Source organism: Misgurnus anguillicaudatus, chromosome 7, assembly GCF_027580225.2.
Source record: "Misgurnus anguillicaudatus chromosome 7, ASM2758022v2, whole genome shotgun sequence".
NCBI classification, from domain to species: Eukaryota; Metazoa; Chordata; class Actinopteri; order Cypriniformes; family Cobitidae; genus Misgurnus; species Misgurnus anguillicaudatus.
In genome coordinates, this window is record NC_073343.2 from 22,293,839 (window position 1) to 22,317,163 (window position 23,325).

General features: G+C 38.4%; 1 protein-coding gene across 1 annotated transcript in view; it reads left to right on the plus strand.

The window, feature by feature from the left end:
• LOC141365340 (ribosomal protein S6 kinase alpha-5-like) overlaps positions 1–22,479 on the plus strand; it is a 58,982-nt gene extending 36,503 nt beyond the window's left edge. The window contains exons 11-17 of the mRNA XM_073869587.1: positions 262–395; positions 508–601; positions 7,017–7,187; positions 8,596–8,787; positions 16,620–16,779; positions 16,875–17,038; positions 18,476–22,479. Of these exons, the coding sequence (XP_073725688.1) occupies positions 262–395; positions 508–601; positions 7,017–7,187; positions 8,596–8,787; positions 16,620–16,779; positions 16,875–17,038; positions 18,476–18,757 (1,197 nt within the window). The 3' untranslated portion in view covers positions 18,758–22,479. The remainder of the gene's footprint in view (positions 1–261; positions 396–507; positions 602–7,016; positions 7,188–8,595; positions 8,788–16,619; positions 16,780–16,874; positions 17,039–18,475) is intronic.
• The last annotated feature ends 846 nt before the right edge of the window (positions 22,480–23,325 follow it).

The window sequence follows — 23,325 nt, forward strand, 5'->3', positions numbered from 1 at the left end:
ACACCCACTTCTAATCAATGCGATTGCATATCACACAAGAATGTACTTTGAATTCAAACAAATCTATTGTAAATGTACACATTCAATACATACAATACGCTTATCTAAAATAACAGGGTGCACTACTCCAGCATGTGGAGACTAGCCAATCATAAGAAAGTCAATTTGCATAATGTAGTCTTAAAGTTATCATAATTTGTCCCCCGACAGAATTGGACACACACTTTTTTGTTAACCACTGATGTTCTGGTGAACCCACAGGACTCTCCGTTCTACATGAGCTATGAGATGGACTTAAGAGAGAATGCACTGGGTGAGGGAAGCTTCTCCATCTGCAGAAAATGTACCCATAAGAACACAAAGCAAAACTACGCTGTGAAGATCGTCAGTAAAAGGTACCAGTAAAGCAGCCTGGCCTACTTACATAGTCTTTTAAATGTATTCCCAGTTCAGTTGTATTATATAATGGCTATCAAAGTCATTTGTAGTTCTCTTTTTTTTTTTGAGGATGGAGGCACTTACGCAAAAAGAGATTGCTGCTCTCAAACTATGCGATGGACACCCTAACATAGTGAATCTACACGAGATCTACCACGACCAGGTATGACTGTATTTTACTGCTAGCTGAGACTTAGGGGGCATGCACACCAACGCTTTTACGCCCGTGGCCGGTGCATTTTTTCAATTGATTCCAATGGAAACTCTGTGTTTTTCAAATAAGCCAGCAGCTAGCGGTTTTTTTCGCGCTGGAAACCGGCGCTCAGCGGTTTTTCCGCGTTCGGCACTGAGCGTCGAGAGTTGAAAGAGATTCAACTTTGAGTGAAAAGCTCCGCTCATCAATGTCAGTTCTCACACGGCCATCCAATCACAATGGAGGAGGGGTTACCACAGCAACCAAACGGCTCACAGCTCAAGTATCAGAGCTACCAAAGCACTCGGCTGAAAAACAGCTGGCATTCGACGTCCTCAAGGCGCTTTCTGCCGCGTTTAAAAGTTTTGGTGTGTCCAGCCCTTTAGTGTGTATGCTGGTTTGACTGTATGAGGCTTTAATATGCACAAAGCAGTTTTAGAGAACTGGGCTACCCAGAATTAGTCTGAACCGTATTTGTTGTCAGACCTGCCCCAGATTTCAGTCTCTTGTTAAAGGGACATTCCACTGTTTTTTGGAAATATGCTCATTTTCCAGCTGCCTAAGAGTTAAACATTAGATTTTTTTAGTGTTTTGAAACTCATTCAGCTGATCTCTGGGTCTAGTGCTAGCACTTTTAGCATAGCTTAGCACAATTCATTGAATCTGATTAGACCATTAGCATTGCGCTAAAGATAACCAATAGTTTGGATATTTTCCTATTTTCCTTTGCTGATGTAACATGGCTGCAGCAGGCGTAGTGATATTACGCACTGCCTGAAAATAGTCCGCTTGGTTACTTTCAATTGCAGGGGACTATTTTCCGGCAGTGCGTAATATCACTACGCCTGTTGCAGCCATGTAACGTCAGCAAAGTCCATGATTATTTCACCAGTTTGAGAGTATAGTTCCTAGCCATATCTGCCTTGAAAATCGCAACTTTTAATTTTCCGTCTGTCTTGGTACACGATGTAACTACAGAAAAGTCAAGTTTTAAATAGGGAAAATATCTAAACTCGAATATATCGAATATGGTTATTTTTTTAGGCGTGATGCTAATGGTCTAATCAGATTCAATGGATTCTGCTAAGCTATGCTAAAAGTGTTAGCGCCAGACCCAGAGATCAGCTGAATGGATTCCAAAACGGTCAAAACGGTTCCAAATCAAATTTTTAACTCTAGCAGGGCTCCAGAGGCACATGTGCGACCAGTAAATTTGACCTTTTTTTTGATGTTACACTGATTTTAAAACAGCACATTGTACTTTCTGCATGTATCATCAAAGTATTTATTAGTAATATAGTGTATTACTTAGTAGAAATGTGAACATTTGGTTGGCATGTTGATTTACTGTATGTGCCCCTAAATTTTCTGGTTGAGCCCCTAAAATTTTCAGTTGGGGCCACTGTGCTCCTAGTGAAAAAAGTGGAGTGTCCCTTTAATAAACCAGCTTGATCCTTTTTTATCATACTTTATCTCAAATTGCCTCATGAATCATGAAAATGCTGGCGCTGGCTGGCAACTGTTTTGAAAAACGCTGGCAGGGAAAGAGTTAAAAAGGAAAAGAGAAAACAGATTGAAGACCTATTGTAATTCAGTATGCAAATATTTTAAGCCCAACCTTTTTGGTTTTCTGATTTATGCGATATTATGAAAGTTAAATGCATGGCAAATACAATCTTAAAGTATGAAGTAATGTTTTATTTATCTGTCTCTCTGTTGCTGGGCAATTATTAGGCCTTTAGACATTTAGTGTGTGTGTGCGCCTGGGTGTGTGCCAGACAGCTTGATCTATCGTCTTATTCATTAGTGTGATAAGCTGGAGTCAGTCGGGCTCTATAAAGTGTGCCCGAGTGTGTGTTCCCGTGCACACTTACCAATTGAAGGTTATCAACCCCCACCTTCTCAGTGCCATGCCCCAGATGAAAAGCAGAGCCACCCTACCAGGTCAGGGTCTTTGTTTCTTTTTACAGAGGATAATGAGAGATATTAGTTTGCTCTTTTTCATTTGCTGCTTCTTTTTCTCTTGTGCACACACACACACACACACACACACACACACGCATGCACACTCGTACACTCTTTTCTTGTCTCATCCCGCCTACATATGCCGTACAAATACTTATTCTGCCAGTCACTTATTCACACTTATTCAGAGTATAATGAGACCAGAGCTTATTTATAAAATCATCTTAAATCCCAACCTTTGCCAAAAGATACTACAAGCCCTTCCTTGAGTTCAAAGGCAGATTTTATTCAGCTGTCTGTCATTAAGTGTACATCTGTGCCAGGAAAAGGGCTTTGCACCTCATCATGGAAAATCTATCCATCAGCTTTGTGTATTTGTGATCATATACCATTCAGTGTGTTGCTTTAGGTCTATACTAATCTGTTATTTTTGGGCTTTACATTAACATTTACGCATTTGCCAGGCGCTTTTATCCAATGGAACGTGGATTAGATGCACTGAAAATCTCTATGCCCAATTCCAATTTGTTGCCTGTATCCGATTTTTTTTTTTTTTTTTTGACGACTCGCATCCCTCTTTTAAAAGCGACTCGTATCCACAAGGTTCCCACGGGTCCTTGAAATCCTTAAAAGTTTGTGAAATTGGGGAAACAAATTCAAGGCCCTAGGAAGTTTTTGAAAATATACGTACATAGATACAAGTCATTGAAAGTGCTTGAATCTATTTTATGCAAAAACCAATTTAATTTCCTGTGTAGTGTAGGATAATATCATAAAAATTCTAGACTTTTTAGGCACACATGCCAAACTGTTCACTTTAAATGCTTATATCTTCTCTATCCGAATGTTGATTCATACTAAAATGCTTTTTTGCATAGTTGTGTTTGACACATGAAAACATCTCGGGTTACGTATGCAACTGCCGTTCCCTGAGAAGGGAATGAGATGCTGGGTCTCCCTTGCCATACTTCCTGCGTCCCTGTAAAGCTGTCTTTGGCAACATTTCGGATAGCGATATACTTCCTGGCTCCCGCGTCACCCTGTCTTTGTCATTATATGTCTCACCATTGGTTGAATTTGATATACACATTCAGACGCACTTACCACTGAAGGCGTCCCCAAAGTGTCACCGTAGTGACGCAGCGCGAGTTCCCTCGAAAGGGAACTGTAACAATATATCTTAAAAGGTAACACGGTGTAACCTTGCTCTCACTCGAAATGTGTCCCCACATTTAGTCCTAGAATTTGAGGGGGATTTGCACCTGGAAATTTCTTGAAAGGTCCTTGAATTTGAAGTTAACTAAGGTGTGGGAACCCTGTATCCGATATCTGCATTTACACTTTTTGCCAAAAAATCAACAGCCACAGAGGAAGTAAAATCATGTTACGATATGCAATGGACAGAGACAAAACGATAATACAAGATTATAAAGCTTTATTTTTGTATCGAGAGATAAAACTTCAACATTACTTCACTAAATGGAGCTGTCCTCCTTTGTTACGCTGCTAAGAAGAGTCATGTGATTGCAGGTGGGTCATTCTATGAAAATGATGGCTTTTTGAACAGACAACTTTTTAACCAAAAAAGTTTTTTTGCCAAAACTTATAGTCATATAATAGTTTACCTCTTAACATTATATATCAGCTTAAATGACAGCTTAATGTATTTTTATATTTTTACTACATTACATTAAAAAATGCTTGTGCTGCTTTTTTGTCACTTGGGTTACCTATATTTTAGATGACAATTCAGGCTTCCCAGAATGTAATTTGACTATTTAATTTGCATACATAATCAAAGACAGAAAAATTTAATGTAATATTAAGAAATTGTCTTGGTTAGTAATAATTAACTTTAAACAGGCATGCGTAAAGTTCTATAGTGTGACCTTTTTCTATTTCTACCATTGTGTTTTTTGTTGTAACATTAGAAATAATTGAGGTTGAGTGATCAAAATTGAATGACGATATCCTTAAAATGCTTACTAATGAATGCAGCAACAGTAAGGTAGATACAAAAACCATATTCTATAAAACTGGGCAACTATGATGCCAGAAAACCAATATGCCCTGCGGTAACACCAGTGATGCAATGTAACACCAGTGACACAGTGAAACCAATGACAAAACATACGATTATTATGTGTTTACAATATTAAAACAGTAATGAAATGCTAACAAGTCTTTATTAATATACTTTATGTTGATAAAAAAGTTAGTGGTGTTATTGATTGTCACTGGTGTTATTGTCATGTCACTAGTGTTACCAGCAGCAACAGTAACACCAGTGACAAATCTGCAGACAAAATGGCATATCTCAGAGGGCGGCCACAGTAGCTCAAACCACACTTCTTAAATTGTAAATTAATCACTTAATCATGCAATTTGAAAAATTATATTAATACAATTTCCTTTCCCCTTACTATAAACTGTAGTAACACCAGTGACACATCTTAAAGGAATATTCAATTTTCTTAAAAGAAAAATACAGATAATTTACTCGCCACAATGTCATCCAAAATGTTGATGTCTTACTTTGTTCAGTCGAGATGAAATTATGTTTTTTGAGGAAAACATTGCAGGATTTTTCTCATTTTAATGGACTTTAATAGACACCAAAAATTAATACTTAACTCAACACTTAACAGTTTTTTTCAACGGAGTTTCAAAGGACTATAAACGATCCCAAACGAGGCATAAGGGTCTTATCTAGCAAAACGATTGTCATTTTTGACAAGAAAAATAACAAATATACACTTTTAAAGCACAATTTTTTCGTTTAGGTCCGGTCCAGCGCGACCTAACGTAAATGTGTAGTGACGTAGGGAGGTCACGTGTTACATATATAAAACGCACATTTGCGGACCATTGTAAACAATAAACTGACACAAACACATTAATTAGTATCAGTTGACATACAACAACGTAGGAACGGTCCTCTTTCACCACATTTGTAAACACTGGGGCGGAGTTTCGCGTTCGTCGTCTGTGACCTCTTGATGTGATGACGTATTGCGTCGGGTCACGCTAGCGCATGACGACCGGATCTAAACGAGAAGTTGTGCTTTAAAAGTGGATATTTGAAATTTTTATTGTCAAAAATGACAATCGTTTTGCTAGATAAGACCCTTATGTCTCGTTTGGAATTGTTTATAGTCCTTTGAAACTCTGTTGAAAAAACTCTTAAGTGTTGAATTAAGTATTAATTGTTGGTGTCTACTAAAGTCCATCAAAATGAGAAAAATCCTGCAATGTTTTCTTTAAAAAACATAATTTCTTCTCGACTGAACAAAGAAAGACATCAACATTTTGGATGACATGGTGGTGAGTAAATTATCTGGATTTTTCTAATGGAATATTCATTTAAGTCCTTGAGAGAGTGCACACTCACCATGTGCTTTTCAAAACAGCCATGCCTAAAATGAACTTTTGACCCATGAAGAAGTTGGCAAGGATTTTTGATTTTTGATTTTTTTCAAAGTGGTGGATTTTATAAATTGTAACACCAGTGACATGAAATTGAGGGCAGGTATTCCTGTAAATACACTGTAAATTATTTATAATATTTAGTTTTTTTTAAGTAGTCCACTAAATAACTGTACTACTTCCCTTTGTATTATGACATTTAAATGGGGAGAATAATATATTTTTTAACTCAAAATATGTCACTAAACCACGACTCCTGACCCGAGGGACAAGCCAATTTCATGGTACTGACCGTGTTCTACAATATATATATATATATATATAAATGGTTTGCAATATAACTGTCTTGCATATGTTTTATTAATAATAAAACACTTCAATTAAAACAAAAAACATATATTTTGTGTCATTATCTGACACTTTTAAGTGTTTTTCATGGTGGTTGACGCTGGGACAGGAAAGACACCATTTTCATAGAATGACCCAGGTGGTGTCCACCTGAGTTGACGTCATTTCTGTAATATCCAGTCTGTTACATTTTGGACACGAATGCATGTATCCGATTCATATCCGATTTATTTCTACATATGAATGATGCCTGAAACCAATCTGAGAATATTGGAATCTATGCGCTTTTTTCCTGCTTACACATTTGTGCTTCCTATCCGATCTGTGCCACAAAACATGCAATGTAAATGTGGCCTTACAGTATGTGTGTTCTCTGGGATTGAGCCCATGACTCGTCTAATCATGCCTACAAATGCCAACACTGATTGTGCCGTTCATTTTGGACAGATAGATAGGAGAGAATAATAAGCGATTATGCACAATAAAATGAGATTAATGATGTGTTGCATGCTGTATTTGAACCTGAATCACCTAAATGAGCACCAAGGCTCAGGTTTTTAATGCATGTGCAACCACTGGGACAAAGTTCAGACAGGGTAGCTTTCAAAAGTGAATGTTTATGCTTAATGTATGTGTGTTTTTGTAGCTGCACACATATCTGGTGCTGGAACTCCTGCAAGGTGGAGAGCTGCTTGAGAGGATCAGGAGAAAGCAGCACTTCAGCGAGACGGAGGCCAGTCGGATCATGCGCAAACTGGTGTCTGCTGTTAGCCACATGCATGATGTGGGAGTGGTGCACAGGGACCTCAAACCAGAGGTACAGGATTTTCCGTCACATTCCCGGTTATTATATGCCATAGCACTCGTAGTGAGTTTTACACATGCCTCGTCTAGACTATCCCTGTTCCTGGAGGGCGCCTGTCCTGCAGATTTCAGTTTCAACCTAAATCAAACACACCTGAACCTGCTAATCCAGTTGTTCAGGGCTACCTAAAAATTAGAGGCAGGTGTGTTGGAGTAGGGTGGAACTAAAATATGCAGGACAGGTGCCCTCCAGGAACAATGTTGGAGACCCATGGTCTAGACCAGTGGTTCTCAAACTTTTTCAGCGCGCGGCCCCCCTTGTGTACGGTGCATTCTTTCGCGGCCCCCTGAAAGAAAATTTATGACAAAAACAGTTCTAAAATGTAATATTTTAATTAAACAAAACATATTAAATTATACCTAGTAGTGCTGTTGGTTAGTTGGCTTATTATTTTTTTAGGTTTAATCACACAGAATTCATGATAAATGAATGTATTTTATAAAATGTCATAAAACTGGGGCCCCCCTGGCACCATCTCGCGGCCCCCAGTTTAAGAACCACTGGTCTAGACTAATGGGCCTCACTGTGTTAGTTTGGCAAAACATGTTTTCAGAATGAAAATCACTGATGATCTTTCCTAAAGGAAAGATCCTAAAGGACTTGTTTGCTCAAAAAACCTGTATAAGAAATAATGGCTGTCATCACGTTTTTTTTTTTTTTTTTTTTTTTGATAAAGGAACGCTTCACTTTTTTTGAAAATATGCTCATTTTCCAGCTCCCCTAGAGTTAAACATTTGATTTTTTACGGTTTTGGAGTCCATTCGGCTGGTCTCCGGGTCTGGCGGTACCACTTTTAGCATAGCTTAGCATAATCCATTGAATCTGATTAGACCATTAGCATTGTGCTCAAAAAATAAGCCGATATGGCTAGGAACTTTACGCTCTTTCTTGCGTAATAATTAAGGACTTTGCTGCCGTACCATGTCTGCGGCAGGCGCGACGATATTACGCAGCGCTCGAAAATAGTCCCCTTGGTAACTTTCAATAGCAGAGCACTAGTTCCTAGTCATATCGGCCTAGAAAATCGCAACTTTTAATTTTCTGTCGGTCTTAGTTCACACGGTGTAACTACAAAAGAGTCAAGTTTTAAATAGGAAAAATACCAAAACTCCTTGGTTATTTTTGAGCGCGATGCTATGCTAAAAGTGGTACCGCCAGACCCGGAGAATGGACTCCAAAATGGCAAAAACCAAAAGCTCAACTCCAGGGGAGCTGGAAAATTAGCATATTTTTAAAAAAGTGGAATGTCTCTTTAATTAGTACAGTAACTTAAATTCATATTTGAATTCGTAAACTAAGAAGTAAACTGTTGCCTGCCAGGTTTCTGTAATTTTCAGATCACTTTGTTCATTTTTCCTAGAATTTGCTCTTCACTGACGACACTGAGAATTCAGAGATCAAAATCATCGACTTCGGATTTGCACGGCTCAAACCCCCCGACAACCAGCTGCTGAAGACTCCTTGCTTCACACTCCAGTATGCCGCTCCTGAGATCCTCAAATACGATGGCTACGATGAGTCATGTGACCTCTGGAGTTTAGGGGTCATTTTGGTAAGAACTGGTGCTGATAATGCTGTTGTTGATTTATAATGTGCACTGAAGTAGAGCTGCTTCATTTGTTTTACTTTGTTATTTGACAACGACACCAAGGTAACTGTTAAAATGTACATTTTAAATTGACTGACATGTCTGTCTCAATGAAAATTGACCTACCGCCAGCCACACAATGAGGTTTGAAAAGGACATTGACATGCACACATGAGAGAGTTCGGGTCTTTGGGTGCATTCGGCAAAAACGCATTCATTTTACATTACACGAGTCCCGATGCCACTATTTTTATACCTGACCTGACCCGTGTCCGAGGCACACGTGAAACTTTTAGCCCCAATCGGGTCTCGGGTCGGACCTCGGGTTTTTGGAAAGGTCTCAACTACACTAGTTTGAATTGGATCAGAAAGGTTAATCAAAGTTGTCCTAAAACAAGAATGGGTATTGTTCAAAATGTTAAGACAACTTTTATGAAGGGTTTTGATCCACTTCAGATGGCGACTAGTATACTCATCTATCATTGGGTGTCCCCAATCACTTAAATTCAAACCTAAAACTTTGGGGCATCTTAGGTAATTGATTTAAAAAAAAAAATTATAGGCAGCATCACTGACTGTCACACAAACAGCTCAAGCTACACAAAACTTATTGTGGTATGTTGCTAAGATAGCATCTCAGTGTAATAAAACTATAAAGTGATTACTTAAAATATGAGACTTGGTCAAAATCGTTTTTTGTGATTTACTCCTATATAAAATCATCCTACATTATGTAAAGAACATTCTGTGAAAATATAACTGCGATAATATAGTTAGTATTGACTGAGTAAAGTCATGTCAAAGATTAAAAACAATGAGTGAAATCAAACTTTGATGCTTCTAATCTCATGATTAGATTATGAGACTGGATTTCACAGACAAGGTCACATTTAGTTGCTGTATACATGAAGGGTGCAATGCTGGTCTTTAGGTCCATGTTCTGCTTTTCTTAACATCAATAAAAAAATAAACTGCTCCATTCCCAATAACCTTTGCTCTCGCCCTAAATAAAACCATTCAGCCACTTTATCAGGACTTTCAGTGAGAGAAAGAAGAGCCTGGGGGAGTCCATTTGTTGAGTTATTTTTGGGGGTTGTTTTTTAACTAGCTCTATATTGGGGAGCAGGACCTTGCTGTGGCCCCCTGGGGGAAGATCAGAGTAGTGCAGCAAACTTGTTGTGACGGGATGCTTTCTGACAGGCTGTGAGCTGAAATGCCTTGGAGGTCAGCACAGCAATGACCGAGACTTCGGTACTGATAGAGATAGGAGCTAAGGAGCTTTTGAGCTACTGTCCACATCACCTCTTTCACTTTGACCATATATAAACAACAGAAACAAGAAAACAAGTCAAGCAAAATGTTCGATTCAAAGCACTTTACAATCTTACCTGAAGGTTTTTATTAGTTTGGATCGCAGGACATTTTCAGTTTTTTTTTATATGAAAGTCGAGTTGAACATCTCCCATGACCTGCACTGTCACCAGATCTGAATATTGGATGAGCTAGTAAGATTTTCTTTCACCAGCATCACTGGGCCACTATCTGGAAGAAAAATGGCTTAAAATCCACTGAGGTGGACTTGTACAAGTCATTTCCAAGATGAGCTGATACTGTATTGACTGCAAAAGGAGCCCCTACTTTATAATCAGGGTGGGATTTGCTGGGGGGATGGCAGGGATTATCCCCTCCTCTTGTCTTTATATCCCTGCCTCTGATGAATTATTTGAATACAAAATGTATCCTCCCATGATTAAAGTGGCGGTTTTGTAATTCCACTTTAGTTAGTGTGTAAGGTTGCTGTTTGAGCTTTATAATTTTGCAGCCATTATTTATGCTCTAAGTTCAATGCCAACCGATATATTTTCTTTAACAGAATTCGCTTTTTAAGGACTACAGAGAATGGCCGGTTTGGACTACAGCTAGTGGTGAACCAGATTAGAGTTTATACGGATTACACATGCGATTTGCGGATTAATATGCACATTTAAATAGGGAAACTTTATCATTTGCACGTGTTTCAAAGGCTTGCAAATGTTAACACTCAAGCGAGGTTAAACAATTTAACCGCAAAAAGGTGCTACAGTTAGCAGTTTTCTGTACATACATGTTGTCGAATGTGTCCGGTCCATCTCGAATCAGACGTAATCATCCCCAAGTTACGCCCTTCAACTCTTAAAGGAACAGTATGTAAGAAATTTATATAAATTAATCATAAAATGGCCCTGATGTATCACTAGACATTAAGAAATCATTTTTATTTCAAATACTTATATCACTGACAACAGTGGTCTGGCCAGGATATTGTCATTTAAAAAGTGGAGTTGCCACCAGTTGTGTGATTGCAGTACCAGTTTTAGCCACAAGTTTTGTGATTGCAATACCAGTTTTGGCCACAATCCTACATACTGCTCCTTTAATGTTTGTAATGAATAATATTTGTTATTTGTTCTTAATAGATTTTTGCCACCGCTTTTTTTGCTGATCCGTGCCTCAAAGACCATAAAGTGATCCGAACCGTAAGTTTTGTGATCCGTCACACCCCTAACTACGGCCCTCTACTTTCCGGATATATGCATCAGTAGTGTTGTAGTTCTCGAGACCGGTCTCAAGACCAATTTTTAAAGGTCTTGGTCTCGTCTTGGAATCGACCGCATTTTTACTCGGTCTCGTCTCCGTCTCAGACAAAGAGGACTGGGAATTTTATTTCAAGACACATCACAAATCTATTTTGTATCATTAATTTTATGCAGTTTATTCCAGTTTGGCATATGATGTTGGCATTGTTTAATGACAATTTTTCTTATTTTATTACTAAAAACACCTGCATTGTGTTAAGTGGATGGCAAGCCATGGAAAGACAGTTCAAAATAAATGTTTAAGTTGATTTCATCTCTTTAGTGTTTGTTCACTTTTATTTGCTTATAGACAAGGATAAATTCCCACATATCTGCAATGCCTTTGATTATTTTTAGGGCTGCAGCTATCGATTCTTTTTGTAATCGATTAATCTAGCACTGAATCGATCGATTAATCGAGTAATCTGATAAAAATTTTGTTTGTGTTTTTAAACAACCAAAAAAAATAATGCATAACGAAAATGACGTGGCTGTAAAATGTTCAAGCATTTGGCTTTTACTTCTAAAAAAACCAGAGGTATTTGGCTCCAAAAAATAAGCCTATTTATTTAAAAGTTTATAAGTGACAGTGCCAACAATTAAGCACTGTAATTTATTAATATGCATAACAGGTTTCATGCTGTAATCTAGCACTGACATCAAAGTAAATATCTGTTTTATGTACATTTCTACACCTGCAGCATTTACCATTAGGCTACTAACATGTAATATATCATTTCTGGGGTGAGCCTATTTGCTATGGTAACAACCTGTGTGTGTGCGCGCGCACGTGCACCTGTGTTTCTGTGTGCACGCGTGCTGTGCTTGAGGAAGAGTGACACCCCAGTCAGACGTTCAGTTGCTTCACTGCATTTTGGTACGGCAGAAAAACATATGTTCCTTTTCAATAGAACGCTGCATTTGGTTTGCATCACTTGCATTGCGGTGCATTTTAGGTTAAGAATCCGTTCGAAAAAACGCGTTACGACATCACGTCCCGCTGTATACAGTAAATGCATGCTGAAATTATTGTTGCGTGGCTACATAAAAGTTTAAGCATATGTGATGCATTGCGCGATCAGTCTGACTCGCGTGAGAGAGAATAACTTCCTTATGCTAAACTCCAATAAGACAGAGATTATTATTATTGAACAAAATATATCAGATTACAAGTTGCCCATATATGATTGCACTGTGGTGCCGTTTTTTTGGTACACACACCTGTAAAGTGCATGCGTGTTTGTGAAGGGGTTCTTTTTTAAGCAATTGAACGTGAATACGAAAACATCAAAGCTAAACATCATATCTAGTCAAACCGCATAACGACATCGCTACAAATACAGTATGGGATTAAAAGCAGCGAAAGCTATGTTACCTTGTTTCATCGACGCTTGGTGAAACAGCAGTGGATGTTTTCGGTTCAGATGCTGAATGTAATGATCCCAAACTTTAAACATTCTCTCTCTGCCGTTTATGGACATATTCGCTCCGCCATCGCGCCAACTAAATTCAAAATGTACCACGCGCTATGATGTGCTTCCTGAACATTGAACAACGGTCCGTGTGAATCAGATCTCGGCGCGTGTAGTGCGCGTCATAGGAATTTAACGAGGCTTCGAGGCAGAATTTTTGCCTCGAGGAATTTTTTGGATCGAGTAAATCGAGTAACTCGATGAATCGTTTCAGCCCTAATTATTTTATCAACTTCTCTGATGGCAAACACACACACACACACACACACACACACACACACACACACACACAAGCAGTGCCTAATCATTTGCATATTCCACATTTTATCATAAGTGTTTTAATGCAGTGACTTGCACTGGTCTTGGTCTTGACTTTGTCTTGACCCTTTTAAGTCTTGGTCTTGTCTCGGTCTCGGCCTGTCTTGGTTTTGGTCATGACTTGGTCTCGGTTTAGGTGGTCTTGACCACAACACTATGCATCAGTTTTTGACTAACGTCCGCCTACAGAAATACGCCAGTCGTCAGCTAAGCTAAGCTGCTGTCGAATCACAACACACCAAACCAGCTACAAAATCCAAACTCGTTACGTATTTCTGAAAGAGGGAGTTCATAGAACAAGGAAGACATCTGGTCGTTTATAGGACGGTGAAAACAGAACTATAGAGATAAGTAAATTGTGTGAAAAATACTGCGTTTTTAACCTATGAAACATGAACACATGTTATATAGCACATCGTAAACACAATCAAACCTCAAAAACACAGGAAAAGCGTCACCTTTAATGGTCATCAAGCGGCCATATAAACGGCCTAATATAAAGATAATTTAATATAAGGAAATTGCCATGCAATAATGCAAACAAGAGTAAAATCAGGAATGGAGTATTACTGTCAGTACTTCCACTCCTGTGACAATAGGCGACCGCGCATCTAGTTTATGTCATGATCCTTTTTAATCGATGCCTGGATTTTCCACATGTCGCCAAGCACCAAAAGTTTATTTCAGTGCTAAAACTATCAAATAATAAATGAAAAGGATTCCAAGAAGCATATCATCGTATTTTACAGGACCGTCACAAAACAATCCAAGAAATGAGAATGAGACAGAAGATACTACCATCGTTAGAATCGAGATGAACTCTACCAGGATGACACAGGAAAGCAAAAAAGAGGTCATCAAACAGACAAGACGTCAGCCTAAGAAAATAGTCTAAGTAGGGATAAATAGCCTATTTTTTGTTATATTGAGAGTACGTGGTGCATTGCATTTTTTCCTATTTAATATTTTGATTATAAACAAATGTTTTTGCATATCTGGTGCAAAGCATAAAGAAGCAATGCGTTCTGGCATGTATAGTTCAGATTTCCTTAATTGTTTTATTAAGTTTCTGTAACAAAGGTCAGCTAGTCAGTGTGATGGCCTTTAGCCTTATTGTTAGAGCATCTCAGATCTCTTAGAGACTATCATACCGAACTAGAGCGGTTTGAATATCCCTCAGGTTGTGTAGGAGTAGGACTATACATATTTCTATACATATTTTATTTCAAAAGCTACAAGAAATGGCTTAACACCCTGAATAATAAATATAAGCCCCTGGTTCAGAATTTTTTTCAGAAATAACAATATTTGAAGGAACATTCCCCCTCTGATTTTTTTTTTCACAAATCACACCCTGGTTATAATAATAAATTAGTGTGGTCTTAAAGGATTAGTCCATTTTCTTTAAAAAAAATCCAGATAATTTTCTCACCACCATGTCATCCAAAATGTTGATGTCTTTCTTTGTTCAGTCGAGAAGATATGTTTTTTGAGGAAAAAATTCCAGGATTTTTCTCATTTTAATGGACTTTAATGGACCCCAACACTTAACAGTTTTAATGCAGTTTAAAATTGCAGTTTCAACGCATCTTCAAAGTACTCTAAACGATCCCAAACGAGGCTTAAGGGTCTTATCTAGTGAAACGATTGTCATTTTTTGGCAAGAAAACAAAAAATATGCACTTTCAAACCACAACTTCTCGTCTTCCTCTGGTCCTGTGACGCGCCAGCGCGACCTTACATAGTTGCGTAATGACGTCGAAAGGTCACGTGTTATATAAGACTCTTATGCCTCGTTTGAGATTGTTTAGAGTCCTTTGAAACTGCAATTTTAAACTGCATTAAAACTGTTAAGTGTTGGGGTCCATTAAAGTCCATTAAAATGAGAAAAATCTTGGAATGTTTTCCTCAAAACAATAATTTCTTCTCGACTGAACAAAGAAAGACATCAACATTTTGGATGACATGGTGGTGAGTAAATTATCTAGATTTTTTAAAGAAAATGGACTAATCCTTTAAAGGGATAGTTCACCCAAAAATGAAAATTCTGTCATCATTTACTCACTCTCATGTTGGTACAAACTCGCATAAATGTATTTGTACTGATGAACACAAAGGAAGATATTTTGAGAAATGTTAGTAACCAAACAGTTTGTGGACCTCATTCACTGCCATAGTAGGATAAAAGAATACTATGGAAGAAGATGGGGTCCACGAACAGTTTGGTTACAAACGTCTCTCAAAATATTTTCCTTTGTTTGTTCATCAGAACAAAGAAATGTATACAGGTTTGTAACAACATGAGGGTGAGTAAATGATAACAGAATTTTCATTTTTGGGTGAACTAACCCTTTAAAGGTGTAATGAGTGCTTTTTAGTAGCATCTAGCAGTGAGATTTCAAAATGCAGTGAGAAGCTATGGTAGCTGTGACAGGACAAACATGTTATCGTCTGAAACAATGTAGGGATGAAACCATAGACCGTAAAAAAATATGGACGTAGTGTCCGTGACGTCACCCATTGGTTTGTGAAGATCGCTTTTGAAGCTTAAAGTAGGCGGTGCCTGCCGTCGCCATCTTGGCCGCGCGTCCCCGCGATTTACTCGCGGAAAACCGAAAATGGGTAAAGAGGCGGGACATGAGTGAAGCTGAGATGAAACCACGCCCGCCTAGCGCGAGTCTAGTGACAGCAGTGGCTGTTCAACCGACACTCAAGCGGCCACGCCCTTAATTATGCAGAAGTTTAAGGCTTAATATAATCTAAACGGGTGAGTTACAAAAAAATTCACCCCCCTCACAGTTGTCATGAAGGGCAAAATTAGCTATATAGGCCAAAAACACTTTTTGTACCAGGCTGTAAACATATTATTTTCTACTGTAAAGTTGGCCATTTTTAACATGGGAGTCTATGGGAATTGATTCCTTTTTGAAGCCAGCCTCAAGCGGCCAGTCGATGAATTGCAGTTTAAGTCACTTCCGTGTTGGCTTCATCAGAGAGATCGGAAGGTTGCCCCTCGGATGAAACGCACTCTGTTAAACAGTTTGTCCATTTATGGTTACTGTAGAAACATGGTGGTAACTTCCATGTGAGGGGACCCGCAATGTATTTAGATAAAAACTGCTCATTCTAAGGTAATAAAAACAATACAGTTCATTATGTAAGGTCTTTGTACACCACAGATATGTTATGTATATTATATTGCATTTCTGTCAAGAGATCCTTCTAAAAGTCCCACATTGCACCTTTAAACCAGGTGCTTCACGGCCCAACCCCTGTGTAAAAGTAAAAAAACTTTTTAAAATTTGTTTTAATATTCAGCCCATTAGTGGCAAATACAAAATTTAATTTAATACAAGTTACATGTTTTATAGTTCTTTTTTTTTTTTTACAGTACACCATGCTGTCTGGCCAGGTCCCGTTTCAGTGTCAGGAGAAGAGTGTAACGCACACCAGTGCAGAGGAGATCATGATGAAGATCAAAAAGGGAGACTTCTCTTTTGAAGGTGAAGCTTGGCGCAATGTCTCCAGTCAGGCCAAGGATCTGATACAAGGTGGGCTGAGACGCAGTTGCAGATGCATATTGGACATCTGTGGTGATGTACTTTTGTAAAATCTTGTGTTTGTGTGTGGCCCACTCATATTACAGAGCTACTGACTGTGGACCCTGACAAACGAATAAAAATGTCTGGCCTGCGATACAATGCGTGGCTGCAGGATGACAGTCAGCTCTCCTCCAACCCTCTTATGACCCCTGACATCCTGGGTTCCTCCACCGCTTCTGTGCACACATGTGTCAAAGCCACCTTTAATGTAAGAAAGGGCTGGGGTTAGATCATTAAACCTGAAAAAAAAGATTATGGTATCATAATCTTATTTATTGCAATGAAATTTGTTCATTAGTGCTGTTTTTTTATGGTGGGGCCAGTGAAAATTTTGGCAGGGCAAGTAAAAATCTGAGCCACGAGCCCTGTTGTTGCTTTATTTTTAAAGTAAAAGTATGTAAGAAATTTATATCAATTAATCATAAAATGGCCCTGATATGTCACTAGACATTAAGAAATCATTTTCATTTCAAATACTTATATCACTGACAACAGTGGTCTGTCCAGGATATTGTCATTTTAAAAAGTGGAGTTGCAGCCCTCAACTGATGTTTATGTTGTCATTTTGTGTATTGGCCACCAGTTGTGTGATTGCAGTATCAGTTTTGGCCACAAGTTTTGTGATTGCCGTACCAGTTTTGGCCACAATCCTACTTACTGTTCCTTTAATGCTTATTTTAAAGGAAAACACCACAGGTTTTCAATATTTTACTATGTTATTGCCTCAACTAATGCTGCTTTCAGACCAAGCGCGAGTGATTTCAATGTTAAGTCAATGTGAAGACTCGTTGACACGCATCTGGAGGTCTCACGACGTGTCTAGCTTGCGTGAATGGCGTGAATTAAGCTTTGCCGCGGCAAACGCGCTAGTTGAAATTTTTGAACTTTGGCGGAAAAACGCGCCGCATTAAGCAGGAGCTTGCTCTAGAAGTGACATGATCACAGAAAGCGAGCGGAGTCGCAGAAGCCCTTCCCATGACGCAAATTTCCATGTGAATGTCTCGAAGACTAGAATTTCACACGCGAATGAAACGAGTAAACTCAAAATGTTCAAGCGGCAAACTAGACGTGGTAGACGCGATTTTGACGCCTCATACGTGGCTGGTGAACCCACAGTTAGACAAATTAATATATACCTGTCTTTTTTCTCAATGCGTGAACTTTAGTTTTTGTACAGCGCCTCGTGAATGTGTTAGCATTTAGCCTAGCCCCATTCATTCCTATGGCTCCAAACAGGGATGAATTTAGAAGCCACCAAACACTTCCATGTTTTCTCTATTTAAAGACTGTTACATGAGTAGTCACACGAGTAAGTATGGTAGCACAAACTAAAACTTTTGTTTGGAGCCATAGGAATGAATGGGGCTAGGCTAAATGCTAACACATTCAAGAAGCGCTGTACAAAGATTATAAGTGCACGCATTGAAAAAATAGGTATGTATTAATTAATTTAAGTTGAGGTAACAACATAGTAAAATATTGAAAAACGGTGGTGTTTTCCTTTAATAAGCCATTAAAAATTAGGGAAATTACAAAAAGTACTTGTTTTATTACCTAGAAATATAGACAATAAAAATAAACAGGAATGGTGCTTTGTTTTCGATTGCATCTGTCGGCATAGTTTAATTCTGATCATATTCCCCAGGCCTTTAATAAGTGTAAGCGGGAGGGCTTTCGACTCCAGACGGTGGATAAGGCTCCTCTGGCCAAACGTAGGAAGATGAAAAAGACCAGCACCAGCACAGATACCCGCAGCAGCTCCAGCGAAAGCACACACTCCTCTTCCTCGCAGTCTCAGGATAAAACACCGCCGGGTGGAGGGACGGCCATCATGCCTCAAGCCTCTGTAAGCACACCTCTCACTCTGGGCCCTGATGATGACGCCGCAGAGAGTCGACCCAAACCTCCCTTTACCTTCAAGGAGTAAACCTGTCTGAGAGACCTACCTCTCCCACAATCCCTTTCTGTGTCATTCGCGCTCTGGCCTCGTAATTCCCATTCGGGGAAGTGGCACCAATTCAGTTGCTAGCAATAGATGCACGTTGGTGAACGAGGTGGACTTTGCCTGAAGGCCGACTTTTGTGACCTTCGAGTAACAAGGAGGTTCACTTTGCAATGTGCTGCCGAAAAACCAGACACAAATGCAACGATGAAAAAATAAAAGACTAGAAATATATAAATTTATTTAAAAGGAGAATTATCCTTTATATGGACCTACGCGATGGCTCCCCTTGAGGCGGGAGCTTTGTTGTCTTGTTGCGTATCTATGACTTCTTCCAAAAGATTTTATTGAAGTAGCAACAGTTAAATATAACCGTATTTCATTGTTGTTTCACACTTTGGCGAGAGGAAAAGATAATAGTTTGCGATATATTGAGATCCTTTCCTCAGGTTTAATTTTTGTTTTTAGCTTAACTCCCTTTTAAAGAGTTGAGGACAAAGCCACTGGTTAACTGAGGGAACTGAGTTTACGTTTGTTTAAGCGTTGTTCATTCCAGTAGTCTACGTGTTGCCTTGGGCTTTACTCTCAGTAAGGTTTAGCATCTCTAAGTTTAGGCTGAGGTTAAAAGCCACAGATGTTAAACTAAATCTACTTTTGTAAGACCTTTTAAAAGACTGGAAGCCACATTTTAGCTTAATATTAACGTGAACTGCCTGCTAAAAGATATCTGTGGCTTCCTGTGTGTTGGATCATGTTGTTTTTTTTGGGCGATGGCTGACGCTTTAAGGCAGCAGCGGCTGTGGTAGAGCCTGTGGTTTTAAAAACGATGCGCTTGCATGTTTTGCTCTTCGCCTTCTCCGTTTCACAGGCGTCGGAGGTTTTGTTATGCGGTTATCAGCGTTTGTGCTTTTACTCGATATCACTAGCGATCCGTTTCGCAGTTGAAAGGGAATCATCGCTTTATCTTTGGCCCAAAGGACAGTCTGCATTATTCATAGCGTAACGCTGTAACAGTTCACTTGATCGCATTTGTGTCTCTCGAGCACTACAAAAACATTTTAAGCGACTTAACATTGCTATGCAAAATTTCTCATTTTCTTTCTTCACTTTTTCTTTCTGTTCATATCCTTACCGAACTGTATGCATTACCGTATATACTGAAGATAAACGGTGCAAATCAGGGCATCAGTGAGTACACACATAACTGCCAACCGCCCAGTCTCCAAAAAAGCTCGCTTCCTGTGCACTAACCAAAAGGAGACATCGCACCCACAGGCTTTTAAATGGCGGGGGCTCGGGAAGGACCTGCTCAAATACGAATAAACAGGTGCTCCTGCCAACTCGAACCCGGGCAGAGGACAAGAGCAATAAGAGTAGCGGGTGCTCGGTGGCCTCCATATGGCCTCTTCTCCATCACTGTTCTCCTCTTAGATAGATCCGGGGACGCTTGAAAGTCCTACATTGAACTCTCCTCTGGGAGGAAGGCATTATTAGATGATTTACCGTGGTGTGTTTTTTGTCCTTGAGGAGTTCGTCCCATTGTTTCCCCAGGCCCAATCTTAAGAACCGGAGCTGGTTTTACAGTCAGAGCTACCGAGGCAAAGATGTCTCTTTATTTCTCTTGTTTTAGCTATTATGAGATTAAAGGCCAGCCATGGGGGTTTTATTAATTCCATTTACTGTTTATAGAAGTGGAGCGAGCATGTCGTAAGCATCCGGGTCTTAAACTGAACGCGCTCCTTTGATCTGAGCACTTCATGTTGCCCTATTTTAATGCTCTTGGGTGCTTTTAAATAGTGTTGTCTGGTTTTGAACAGTAACGGGGACTGTGTGCATGTATATATGATAGCAGTGGGTGTGGGTAGCTCATCTGCTTGTGGAGATGGGGTGATTAGACTTTTAAGCTCCACCTTGTTTTTAAAAGGGTTGTGGGTTTGATAAAAAGACGGTTGAGGTAACATAAAGATGTAAATTGCGGATGTTATCAATTTTTTTTTTTACTGCGGTGATGTCTACTCTTTAAATTTCAGACCACAGTCTGATCTAAAGCTTTATATTTGAAGAAAAAATATGTTTTTGTGAGAGCAAAGTAGTTGAGCTTTTGCGCTGTAGAAAGAGTTTAAGGAAAAATAAGATTACAATATTTTTGCCTTTTGACATTATGGTCATGATAGTTAAGCACAAAATTTAACCAGATCCTTTTAACCTTCAGTGTTGCTTTAGCTTTTGAAATATGGATCTTTGAACAATTTCATATTAATGATAGATTATGTATCATGAACACACACTGGTTTTATCCACTTTTTTCCAAAGGCGTATTCTGAATATCCCAGAAGCCCCAAATCGACTGGAGTGTCATTGTGAAACAACAAGAAAGGACGTTTTGTATCCTCCTTTCAATTTTTTAACCAAAGTCATTATTTGTAGCAGTTACTTCATGCAAAATGTAAGCCTTTTGCAACTTTGTCATAAAGACTTTGGTCTTGTGAGATTTTTGTTAATGATATCGGGCTTCCTTCCTCTGGCATTTACTGCTGTGTGTGAACCATCTTCTGTTTGTTATAATGGTTATGAAAGCAAGCATCCATTCTGAAAACTAGCACAATCTCACAAAATATTTCATTTTTATTTCTGTAGTCTTTATCACTGTGACCCCCCGTTTAAGTTATTACACAAAGGGACGTCTTAGAAATGGACCATGTATACGTTGGGACTTTCCAAATGCAGCCACAAGAAAATAATACAAAATATGCATTCCTACTATATGGAGATTTTGGTTTGGAGAGTGTAGCTCCCAGTAATGTTATTACAGTTTGGTGTGCAGGCAAATTCATAACTATTATATGAGAAGGTAACATCTTTTATTGAAATTCTGTTTTAAAAAAAGATATATCTATATCTATATATATATACACAATATATAGGAAATGGAAAGGGAAACTTGCATTAAAAGATTAAGGAGTTGAAAACATCTGCTCTGTTCCTCGTGGTGTGCCATCGAGAGCTGCCACCAAGTGGCGCTGTTTACACAGATTTAGGTCGCCTGTTTGCATTGCTAGTCATTTCACCCAATCATACTTGAATATGGGATGTATATAACAGCATTTCAGTCTCCACGCTCTACTAGTCAAAACTGTGCACTAGATGATAACATTTAGGCATAAATGCCAGATTTAAACATGGGACGTGAATGGCTTACAATTGCCTATTTACAATATCTAGCTGGGCTAGAGTTATTCTTGCATTAATTTATTAAAGTTAAATCATTATTAACCTATTAATGCTCAATGCAACAAAATAAGGTCATACTTATAGTGAATTATAAGGCTATACGGTTTCCAAAAGCGATTTATCTGCCACACAGTGACACTATGTTTATTTGTTTTCTACTGAAAGAAGAGGACACGATCTAAAAGATTTTCTTATTGTGAAAGATGAGAAACGTGTGGTTATATTGGAGTGTCTTGCATGAGTGTCGTCTCTGCTGAGGTATATCAGCTCTTTGTGATGTCAGCGAGTGTTCACCTGTTATTAACTAGTCTTGTTAGCAGCTGTTTAATTCCTGTTTGTTTTGTGATTTAAAATATGTTTGGAGTGGGTATTAAAAAAATTAAGGGCTTTCAAGTTTTGAATACATATCTTATTGAACAAGAGTAATATAATTTAAATGGTCACAAATTGAATAAAACTTCTAAATTCACAAAATGTCTGACAGTGTTTGTACTCATTCTGCAAAGATGACGACTTTAGACCTAAACAAAATATTTTCTTGTTTCTTTTCATAAGCATGTTATTAGGTGCCTAGTTAAAATAACCGATAACTCCAAATTCCTTAGATTCACACAAAAAATTAAGAGCTCATGCAAAACCCTCTAAAGTCGTCGGACATGATTACTTGTAAATTAGCATTTTTATCAGACTCTTAAAGGAAAACACCGTTTTTTAAATTTTTTACCTCAACTTAGATGAATTAATACATACCTATATTTTTTCATTGCATAATAATTAGGGCTGCATAATAACAGTGCGATATTTAGTTTTTCTGCAATGGGTATTACGGTATGATAAATAGTGGATGGCTTAAGCAGATGGCTTGAAAAGCTCTTTTTGAGAGGAATTAACTTCTGCCTCGCATTTCTTGCGTTATTAACTCCTTTGCACCACCATCTCTTTCACAGAATAAAATCTTACTGAATTTGTGTTTTTTTCTCTTTCTACCATTCTTGTTTGTGTAAAACTGGTAAAAGCATTCAAAATATTTGTATTTTTTCTGAAGAAAAAAATGCTCTGCATGTTCTGTGATGTGACTATTGCAGATGCGTACATTGCGATGTCAATGCTTAAACTATATTGCGCAGGGTTAAAATTAATATTAATTTGGCTTCAATGAGGTTAAAACAAAAAAAATATTTTAAACAATTGTTAAAACAAATTAATAATTGTTCTAAACATTTAGTGAGAAAGAGGCACGTATTTCATATTAAGAAGGGAATCAAAAAATACAATGCTTTCTTTTAAAAATGAATATTTTATTTATGTTCACAAATATGGCA